This window comes from Anser anser (assembly GCF_964211835.1).
Source record: "Anser anser genome assembly, chromosome: 2".
Lineage (NCBI taxonomy): Eukaryota > Metazoa > Chordata > Aves > Anseriformes > Anatidae > Anser > Anser anser.
The window spans coordinates 131,399,588-131,411,061 of NC_139721.1; the positions used below are offsets into that span (position 1 = coordinate 131,399,588).

Below are 11,474 nucleotides of genomic sequence, written 5' to 3' on the forward strand. Positions count from 1 at the left end.
GTTTTTCTTCACCACTGTCAACTTCCCATTTCCCTATTATATAAAACTCAAAAACTTCATTCACCTCTCTGACCAACTGTTCTTTTGTCTTTTCATTATTCTATCTTATTCAATTAAATGTCATTAACTGTAGCTGCAGTGGCAGAAAATACAAAGTAAATTAAGCTTTCACCTTCAAGCCTTTGAATACAAAAATAATCAAAAATTTATTTCATTTGTGATATTCTATTATTGATTCTGTTATTTTCTACTCCTCTATTTAAAATACATAACTCTGATCTTATGAGCAAAGAATCCTAATATTAGATATTTCAGAGAATGCAAGTGCTAACCATAAAACTTTTTCATTGGATATAAAAGGGCACTAGAGATTACTCTCCACATTTAATAATAGGACTGGCTATGTTTCACTGAAGCGAAAGCAAGAATGGTAGAGAAAGGATTAGACCTCAAGCATTTGTGATTCTCTCACAAGTTTTGAAACTAAATCTTGCTTTTCTTGAAAATATCAAAATTTCTCTTTCTTCCCAGTGTATTTCCCAGTGCTTTCACCAATTGCACTTTTCTCATAAATTGATAGGCTTTCAAGATTTTCTTCATCATTTAACTATAATAGGATCTCTTATTAAATGTTCATCATAGGGACCACCAGCCACGATGCCTGATCTGTATGCAGCTCAAAGATGATGTCCAGTGACCAGCCACAGAGCTTTACCATGGCATTGTCATGCTCACACACCTCCACAGTGCATCTGTATGGGACTCAGCTGCCTTCCAACTCACCTGTGTCTTCCTGGGAGGCTCCTGGGGGGCCAATGCCCATTCCCCTGGTTAGGAAGAGACTGTCTTGGAGTTGCCTTTCCCCTCCGCTCCCCAAACAGCTGATAATTCTCTGGCCACTGAAGAAATGGTTGTGAGGGGAGGTACACGAAGGAAGGTTGCCTGTTCCTTGGTTAGTGCTTTCAACTTTGCTCTAATGTGTGAACATCTCTCGGGAAAAATAAAAAAGAAAAGAAAAAAAATTTCAGCATTATCCTCTTCTTCCTACGGCTCAAGACAGGAAAGTAAAGAAAATCCCCTGATGATTAATTTAAAGGGCAAGGAGGGCAAGGAGTTAGGGATTTTTATTTTGCACATCTGAGTGGATATCAATGGATGTTGGCATTTTTCCTTAAGGTTTACTATCTGTCCTCAAAGGGTAGGAGTAGCTAGGAGAAAGTCTCAGTTGTGGATGGGACATAGGAGACTGAATTACCAACCCCTTTAGCCTCAAAAAATAAAATGAATAAAATATTTAAACTCTCTGAATGTAATTTATTTGGGTCTTGCCTACAACTCTCATGCTCACTGATTTCACTTAATCTATGCTGGCGGAGTACATCAGGCTGGCAGAAGTGCTGCTGCATTACAGTGCCCTGACTCCATTAAAACACCGAGCTGCAGCTAAACTGGAGCAACCTTATGTTTATCAAATCCTCAGCTGGCCCTGATGACTCAGGAGGGAAGCCATCCCTAGAAGAGGGGAAGCGTAAGCAGGCTGCCCTCCACTGCACACCTGGAAGCCTGCATTTATGAAAAAAGAAGACCCAGCAGGTCCCCGTGCCAGGGGATGGACTGTCACCCTTCTGTGTTCCCCTCCCCAGGACGTTATCCCCCTGAAACAGCTTCTCTTAGCTCTCAAGGCAGCAGTCAAAGAGCTCAGAGCAGAGCCACTCTGTGATTACACTTCACTTGTGCTCATGTGAATGCTTTATTATGGTCTTTAAATCAAAAGCAAACATGCTTTATTTTTTCTATATCTTCATTTCAGTTCCCTGTGTCATATGGGTGAGACATAGGAGACTGAAGGACTGAAGTAATGACCCCCTTAGCCTCAAAATAAATATGTATATAAGTATGTATACATATAAAATATTAAAGCCTATGAATATAATTTCCTTGGGAATTGTCTACAGCTCTTGTGCTCACTAATTTCACTTAATTTACCAATCGTGAGCACATAGTCTAAGTTCCAGGTGATTGTCACCCCACCTCATGTACCACTCTGCACTCATGTGAAGCCCCTTTACTCACAACTCGCTGCTGCGTCTGATAACCCTCCAGTTTGGGATGCTCGGGGCTCAGTCTGAGACAGACCAGTGAAAAGACAAAAGTCAGCAGTCATTAAAAGGAGACTCGTTAGGGTTCAAGCACACCCACTACCTCTGCCACGATTCACTTGACAGGGAGCAGAGTGCCATGACTGAAATCTAGCTCATCAGCACCAAGTCAAATATTTGCCATCTCTCCAGGTAGGTCCCACTTCACATCTGAGCTGGCGCCAGCTGGGCTCCTCGCTGTTAGCTGACGAGACATCATAAAAGCAACTATTGCCTCGTGCGCAAACAGGTACTTATTAACGCCTCCTTATTGGGTCTGACACAGGGTAATATCTTCTGTATTCTTTCTGAATTAAGTACACACAGGCGCTGAGAGCTTTAGCTATAATGATCATTACTGCTGATAGCCAGGAACATCAGGGCACTTACCACCAGCCAATTGCTCCTGTCCTGGGAAGCTCTTCTGGGTGTATGAGGTATACACCCCTCTGCTTCCTCTGGGACTTCGCTCTTCCTTCTCCTGAGCTCTTCAAGGTTGTGCCATCATTGCACAGAATTGCTTTCCTTTTTTTTTTTTTCCTCTTTGAAAGGAGTATTTTCTTTCTTGCATGAGGTCTCGTAGTTTCCTTGCCAGGCTCTGTTACTCTGAGTAGTCAGACAGGAATTGCACTATGACAGTTAGAGCTGCAAGCTTTCTGCTGAAATTTTGGGAGGCAGTGATCTATTCATTTCAGTCAAGTAGCCCAGCACTTTTCTCTTGGACTTACAACATGCACAAAATAGATATTTCTTCTCTCCTATACCCTATCAAAACACAGCCTAGCTTTTATATAGTCATTTGCAGATATTGTTCTGATAGCACGTTGAATAGAGGAATTACTAATACTGTTTCAAGATGGGAAATTCAGCAGAAAAAAATCAAGCGACATACCCCAGATTGCTGAGCAGGCATGACACATATAGTAGTAAAACCCAGGTCTACTGTGCAGAGGAGCCTTCCTGTACAGCATAGCAGAGTCGCAATGGGGTCCCAGTGCTGAAGGGCTCCTTCAGGGTCTTCTACAGAATAAATAAATACTATTTCCCACTAACACTCCAGGCATTTCCTGCTATTAAGCTGTTCGTTGGTTAACATAGCAATGCCAAAAGATCAGTTTTAAAATATTTGGCACTCAGAGCCACAATTAGGCTCAAAAAAAAGATGTTGCCCATATTGTTAGAGGTGAATAACACTTGCATGTTGCACTCTCTTGGCACCAACTGCTTGCCCAAGCGCCTGGATATAAGTTATGTCCCTAGCAGATGTCAACCAAGTTAAAAAAAAATTGTTCTCTACTGTAAGTTCACATTATTTCCAGCATGTTGGATAGTATCTGTGATAAAGAGCTTTGCATCTGACTGAAAGAAGCAGTTTTTCTCCTCTGAGCCGAGCAAGAACTGACTTTCCCAGCCCTCCGTCTTTTTTCTTTGAGGCACCTAATTGTCTTGGGAAAAAATGGCCTGTTTATCAAGTTAAACAAAACAACTGCTCTCCAGAACAGACCAATAAAACAGGATTTATATGAAGAGCTACACTTTTATTGGCTATTGGCTTAAGCTCTTTGTCCTATTTTAGGACAGTATCATTTTTATTAGTTTTTTTCCCCCTGTTGAAAAGACTATTAACTATATTGTCATAAATAAGGAACTACATTGTTTAATATGACTGTTAAAAAGGAGGTTTATAGCTCACATGATTACAAGGGTTCGTTTAGGTCTCATAGTAATTAATAGAAATAGATGTATAGCAATAGTTCACAACATGCTTTTATGTGACCTTTTTGTCCTACATTTTTGACCACTTTGGGACTGTTTTATGCAATCGCTCCAAAAACTAACCTTCATTGCCCTCTGCTGGCTACATCTTTTAGTCAGTGTAACTTGCTGTGCACAAACTTGAATGTTAACTGGGAAAGTTACAGGGCACCCCAGGCAGGCTGCTAGAGGTAGGAGCTCTCCCAGAGACTACCAGCAGCAAAGCTGTGGTCGAGCTTTGCTGTCTACAGCATCCATGTTAATAAGCTTAATGCATAGTCTCACTCTTGCTAAGGGCAGAAATCACCTTGTGAACAATCAGAGTGAATATTCCTAAAATATTCCTATGGGTGCAGTCCAGCTTCTCACTGAGGAATTTCCATAAAGCCAGGGAATGTGAGAGTCAGCTGTTTGGTTGGCAGGGAGAGGTGAGGGGACAGAGCTGAAGTAAGCAGTGAAGCAAAGCTCATCTCTCTCTGCCTTAGCAGCAAAGAGCATTCATCATGGAGTAAGTGCACTGGAGGTCTAGGAACCTTTGCACTGTTTTTGCCTTTGCTATGCCTATTTCTTGAGTAAGCACATTGTTGTTGTGCTTCCTTTCATGAGCAGCTTATTCACTAAACACTGAAAAAACTCCCCCTTCATACATTCTCCATGTGCTTGGCAGGTGCTGATCACACATGCTGTAGGAAGCTGGCTTTGAAAAAGTGATGAAAATTCTCTTTCTCACAGAGATAATGTAGCTCATGACTCTCTGAGTTATTTTTTCAGCCATATCCTCTTCCTTGAAAACAGTTTTGATATGTTTTTGCCAAATATAAGATGGCATATTTAGTAAAGCACCATGTAGACATTTTCTTTCACCAAGGAGTATATTACACAAGTTGAAGCCTACATGCACTTTATGTAGGAAAAAAAATATTTTAAATGAGGAGATGTGGTGGTTTTACTCAGCTGGGAAGTTAAACTCATGTGAAAGTAGGAGAAAATATGAAGGAAAGGGCTCAAGGATTGAGATAAGGACAAGGAGAGCACTCAACAGTTACCATCATGGGCAAAACAGACTCAGCATAGGGAGATTAATATAAGTTATTGCCTATCAATAACAACCTAGAGCGGTGAGAGACTAAAAACAAACTAAAAACACCTTCTTTCTCATACACCCTTTTCTACTTCCTCCCCCTGAGTGGTGTGGAGGAATGAGGAAGGGGGGCTGCGGTCAGTCCCTAACACTTCATCTCTGCCACTCCTTCACTCTCTGCCCCTGCTCCATGTGGGGTCCCTCCCACGGGATGCCGTCCTTCCCAAACAGCCTGCGGGGGCTGCCCACAGGCAGCAGCTCTTCAACAACTGCTCCCACATGGCTCCGTACCACGGGGTCCATCCCCCAGGAGCAAACTGCTCCAGCACGGGTCCCCCACGGGCGGCAGCTCCCCCCAGACCCCTGCTCCTGCGTGGGCTCCTCTCCACGGGCTGCAGCTCCGGCCCAGGGCCTGCTCCTGCGGGGGCTCTCCATGGGCCGCAGCCTCCTCCAGGCCACATCCACCTGCTCCACAGGGGGCTCCTCCACGGGCACTTCTGCACTCACCTTGGCGTCTGCAGGGCTGGTTCTCATTCCTTTTCTTTTCCCTTTCTTAAATCTGCTCTCACAGAGTTGCAAAAAACACACGCTTATTGGCTCAACTCTGGCAGTGGTGGCTCCCCTTTGGAACAGGCTGAAACTGGCCCTTATCTAACATGGGGCAGCTTTTGGACTCTTCCTCACAGAGGCCACCCCTGGAGCCCCCCACTACCAAAACCATGCCACATAAACCCTATAGAGGATAACGGAACACTTTGGGCATCTTGAGTTCAGCAATCAGATAAAAATAAATTCACAGAGTAATGGACATATAGCAAACTGGAGCTGAGCTGTTTTTAATAAAGCAACAATAGCCTTTAAAAAACTTTGGGATTATATAAGCAGGAGGAAGAAAAGAAATGTTACATGAATCATGGTCTTGTAATGGAGAAGCGGCTATTTCTCTTTTGTGCTGCCTGAGTTCTTCAAAATTAGCAGTGATGATGCCCCTGTGGTTTTCTTTCAAAGGGTTTAAGATACACAGGACTGCAGTGATTTTCCCACAGTTCATCAGTGGACTTTAGCAATGCTGCCTATAATTTTCAGACTAGTTTCTGGAAACTCTCAAGACTCTGCTAGGTCTGCTACGTAGGCAAGGGTTTTCACATAACATCTCTGAGTTCCTTGTGCACAAGAAAGTACAGAAAGTCCCCTTTGTGTAGCAGTCATTGAGCCATTTAATGCTTAACACAGCATTTCCTTTAAATGAAAGACAAAGAGGGAGGTTGTTATTCTATTAAATTCACCTTTTAATAACAGTTGTATACAGCTCCCTAGTTCCTACCACTGGAAACTATTCATCCTCATTGGGTCTTAGACCATTCTCAATTTATTAGCGGATAATATGTTGTAAGAAGAAAGCTAGGATTTTCACTGGAGCAAAAGATGAGGCCCAGTCCTCTGACTGACAGCTTACAGAGAAGCTGCTCAGCCTGAAAAGACCCCCCTGGCTTCCCCAAATGCCACATGCCCTTACAGAATCACAGAATGACAGAATCACAGAATTGTTGCGGTTGGAAGGGACCTTAAGAGATCATTCGGTCCAACCTCTCTGCCAAAGCAGGTTCTCTAGAGCAGGTAAAGTCAATGTGCTTAGTCAATGTGCTGCACAATTAAGGCCCAGAAGTTTCAACCTTACTTGATTTATGTACTTCCCTCTTCTACAATTTGGTTCCACACATTTTGAAGAAGAAAACAGCTGCTCTAAAACCTGTGAGCTGTGAGCATGTAACTATGTGATGTATTCTTTCCTGTAGCTCTACAGACTCTTTATGGTGACTCCCAGGTTTATCTGTCTGAGTGAGGGTGAGTCAGAAGTGAACAATACAGTGTGGGAAGGGGAAGTATCCTCAAATGGAGGTAATGCTGACAGTGGCTACAGCCAAATTCTTCAGTGCCACGACGGTTTCCCACCTGTGACTCATGCTGGCCATCTTGCCATGACTGTGTATCTGCTTTATTCAGCACCAGGAGGGAACACTTCCTCCCTCACACCTCCTGGGCTTGAAAACAAACATACAATGTGACCTAATGCTTCACGCCCAGTACAGATTAACCTTCAGAAATGATATCATTAAAATGATGTACTCCTGCGGGTTATTGTGAAAAGCTTACGTTAGACAGCTAAGTAGCTGTCCAGTTATCTAACATTTTGTCTTTATTGTAGCCAGGATTCTGGATAATGATTAGAGTTAAGTGCCAAAAGAAAGTAAAATGCATTTGGGATTTTAAAAAAAATAAAAATCAAAACTACTTGAAGAGTTGAAAGTAAAGCATTTACACTCCCAGGAGATAAGACAGAGACACAATAAATCCTTTCCTCTCATTAGAACCAAACATTAGAGTATCTTTCCTGTTCAAGAAAAACCACGGAAATGGGAAATGTCATTTATGAATAATTATCCCTCTTTCTGGGTTCCTACTCACTTTACCAAGCCATCTGTAAAAAAGGCCCCACCTCCATCAGAGCAAAGGCAAAAGAAAATTTATTTTTGACAAGATGACAAACTGTCAGGAGGGGTCCTCAGCAGGATCCTAGAAAATTGATTAAAAGAAGACAGGCTGCTTTTTAAAATGTTATGAAATCAGATTTTCTAATGGTATCCCATGGCTTTTTTGTATTCTCCCTTAGTCTGGAATGGAAAATGTTCAAAGGATCTTGCCGTGGAAATGCTTCCTATAGAATAATGAAAATCTCTACTTCCATCTTGAAAGCAACATGAACACTGGCCTGCTATACATTAAAACAACAGACAATAAATGAAGTATCCTTGCAAGTTCTGGGAAAGGGAAATGTAAACTCATACTCGTCTCTCCCTTGTTCCTTTTGATGTCATACATTCATTCATCAAAGAAATACAGAAACAAAACTGAGCAGAGGATAATGAGTCTGAGGAAAAGTTTCAGAAAGTTCTGGCTTCCCTTTTAACAAACATCAAATCAACAACACATCGTTAGTTCATAAGAGACCCCATCCAAAATCAGTGAAATCAGTGGGAAAGCTCCCAGTTGGCTTCAGCAGGCTCTGAATCAACAAAAGCACAATTACAGATGTTTAATTTTGTTCAGTGAAATTACTTTTTTAAATGAAAAATAGCTTTTTAACAACAGTGAAATTCTCATGGGGCCATTTGTTTTCATTTATCTACTTTCCTTTCCTTGGTGGAGCAAGCTGGAAATATATAAATAAAATGTTTTTCATGTCACTCATCCCCCAAACTCTAAAACTTAATTTCTTTCTTTTTCAGTGGAAAAAGAATATGCAAAGCAGCATAAGAGGGAGAAAGGTTCAAAAAGGCATCACAGTGGTCACACAAGGGAATTGGCACACCTGGAACACTATGCCTGCTAGAAGGAAGGGAAGGATTATCCCCAGAATGGGCAGCTTGGCCAGTACTCTTACTGTCTTTGTTGCCCTAGCAAGTAACTTCTTTCTCCTTTGTCTTTTTTTTATGTTGCATACAAACTGATTAAAGAAATGCAGATATGATACTGTATGAAATCTGAGAAAAACTTTCAGAAAGTCTTAAAATATGTTGACAGAACTCATAAATTTCAAACAAATAATACAACTGAACAGAAACAGAAACCATCAGCTGTTTCTTGGTCAGTTGCAGGTACATGGGGACCACACATAGTCTACATGACAGTCTGCAGAGTTCTCAATCATGATTCTTACCACATCTGTCCATTCTCTTTTTTGAGAAACATTTAAATGCTCAAAGCAAATCCCTATCTTCTATAGAGCCTGGAAGATCACCTTGTTGAGCTTCTGTGGAAAAAAAAGGGGTGGGGGGGGGGGGGGGGGAAGGACAGACTAGAGGAAGGCATAATTGCATTATTATTTTTTTTTAAATTATGATTATCATTCACTATCTATATCTATTTTAACCGGCAATAAATTAAATTAATTTTCCCCAATTCAAGACTGTTTTGTCCATGATGATAACTTTTAAGTGATCTCCATGTCTTTATCTCAACCCACAAGATTTTCATCCTATCATTCATTCATTCTACTATTGAGGAGGGGGAGTGAGTGAGCAGCTAGGTAGGTGTCTGACTGCTGGCAACAATTTTTTTTTCTTTTTGTGGGGTAGGGACTACTGAGAGTAAAAAGCTACCTCTGCTGAGAGTGTTCTCAGGTTTCTGTCTTCATGCCTTTACTCTATTAAATAGTTTTGAATGTCCAATAGCTTACATTTATTTAATGATTTGCATTTAATAGCTTAAAAAAAAATGTTTCAAGGTGTTAGAATTCTGTGTGTATTTTTTCAGTGTTGAGATCTTTAGAGACTCACATGTGTCTCCTGGAACTAGTATTTTTGGTGGACAAACTGCAATAAAGTGTCTGAAGAAAAAAGAGGAACTTAAAAGGATCTTTATCAAACAAATTTTGGAAGACAGCCAAGCAGGAAGAACAAGGACTTTAAAAACTGGAGATAAAATACTTGAGGTAAATGCAGATAAACCTACCTTTTCATTTTAAGGAACAAAGTTTGACTCAGTTTTGTTAGGATGGAGGGAAGAAAAAAATACAACCACCACTTCGTGATGTATTGATGACATTGTGTTCTGAAAACTGAAAAAATACCCCTGGTGTTGTCTTTTCTTTTTAAAATGTCCAACAGTGGAGATATTTTAACATTCCACTATTTATATGTATATTTAATGTATATTTAATTTTATGTATATTTAAGAAAAGACAGGTATCTGATGGGGAAACTGGCGGGGAAAAGACTCTTCTTATATAAATGTATAAGTAATAACTTATATGCTATAACTTATAGGCATAACTTACAATATATAGAAGAGCATACAAAAAAATTGGGTTGCTATTTTGTCTATTAATTCAGAGTAGTTAACAGTCTGGTTAACTACTGCTTAAGGGAAACAGTACTACTGGTCAAAGTCAATCCACCACAGTATTGTTTTTACCATCATTTATGTCGGACAGTTTCAGAGCTCCAGCTAAAATATGAGTTCATACGCGCAAGATGTTTCAAACATACAGATCTCTTCTTATTCTATGCCAGCCACTAAAAATTAATAACACTAGGAAGACGTCTAAATAAATGCATTAATGACATCATTTTCCCTCTTTCTTTTGGATTCTTGTAAAGAGTTACACATATTTTCCACTACACTGCCATCCCCCCAAGAACATTCTCCAGCATTGTGTTTAGCATTACTAAACTCTGGAGTAACACTCTCTTTTTTCCCCTTCAAATGTGTTTTAATTAGCAAAATCTTTGAGCCTTGAGATTTACTACATGTCAACACATGGATTGATGTTGCTTGAGTCCATAACACTTTCTCTTCCACTTCACAGCCATAATTTACTGCATTCAAGCATCCTATTTGTTTTGCTAGCTACTGATGCATATTGGCCAAACACATATGCTGAGCACTCTGCTGTCAGACCTCAATAACAAAGCTCCTGAACAGAGCTAAGTGTTGGGAGACTGGTGATCTGAAGCATTATACACAAACAAACTAGGTCATGCAAAAGAGGAAGATTCTCTGCTGTCTTATCGCATTTAAGATGTCACTCTTCCAATCTGCAGTGTTTCTAAATTCACTTAGCAGGGTAGGTCTTACTGTAAGTGCTGAGAAGGAGTTAGAACCCCATACCTTGACTTTGGTCAAGCAAGTTAGAAACAGCTACCTGGTTATTCACATTGGAAGGTCAAAAGTGACTGTACTTAACATCAGGCGCACCACCCCCTTACAAGCTATGGCCTGCATAGACTAGTCTATTCCAACTGCACTAGCTTCTAGGATTATATAGACACAAATTGTACACAGAAGCTCAAATAACTCAGATACAAAACAAATCTTATGTGTGTCTTTCTACCCAGTATTGTTATACACCATATATAAGTTCCACATTTGCATTCATCCTTAGTTTTACTAACAAATTGTCAGGTCAATTACACAGCTAACTCCTCTCTATTGCATTCTTCATCCCTTCCATCTGTCACTCTTTCAGCCCTTCTCCTCTTTTGCACTCCTCTAAAAATCCTTACATTATTGTGAGGTAAAATAATACTCCATCCAAACTAACATGGACTTACTTGTTGGCACAAGGTCTCTGTCACTTCTTAAGATAAGTATTGGAGCTTAAGACAAAGATCTTGAGCCTAAATGGATCTATGCATAGCATACCAGTGTAAACTAGAATTTTCTATGGTTATCCAACATTGTAGCATTACGTTTCCCAAATATTGCCATGTGGCTTGAAAAAGACAAAAAATGCACTATACTTTCTGTTTTTATAGAAGTATGTGAAAAAAAATGTTTGTTTTCCATATGCAGGAACTCTATGAACTCTGTTTTTCTCTAAAGACATTCAGAGGTCCATGACCACATCTGAAGATGTTTTCTGTCATCCCTTCATGTTTCCTATAACAATCCAGTACACTACCATAAATGTCTAGAATAAGGCCAGATAGTTTCAATTA

At 40.4% G+C, this 11,474-nt stretch overlaps 1 protein-coding gene and 1 long non-coding RNA gene across 5 annotated transcripts in view; one reads left to right on the plus strand and one right to left on the minus strand.

The window, feature by feature from the left end:
• LOC310893629 overlaps nt 1-3,832 on the minus strand; it is a 47,117-nt gene extending 43,285 nt beyond the window's left edge. For all 3 annotated transcript variants that reach the window (XR_014579166.1, XR_014579167.1, XR_014579168.1), the window contains exons 1-2: nt 2,529-3,832; nt 784-988 (exon numbers count right to left, since the gene is read on the minus strand). This is a non-coding gene — a long non-coding RNA (uncharacterized lncRNA). The remainder of the gene's footprint in view (nt 1-783; nt 989-2,528) is intronic.
• The window catches only part of LOC310893625 (uncharacterized protein), a 72,363-nt gene extending 61,114 nt beyond the window's left edge, over nt 1-11,249 (plus strand). The window contains exons 2-3 of one of the 2 annotated variants that reach the window (XR_014579163.1): nt 643-2,388; nt 9,289-11,249. Coding sequence is in view for 1 of the 2 variants with exons in the window: in XM_083822861.1 (XP_083678987.1) it covers nt 643-665 (23 nt within the window). In the remaining variant the exon portion in view is untranslated. Of the gene's footprint in view, nt 1-642; nt 2,389-9,288 lie in introns of those variants that run through there. The other variant, XM_083822861.1, reaches the window with a different exon arrangement.
• Nucleotides 11,250-11,474: the final 225 nt, after the last annotated feature.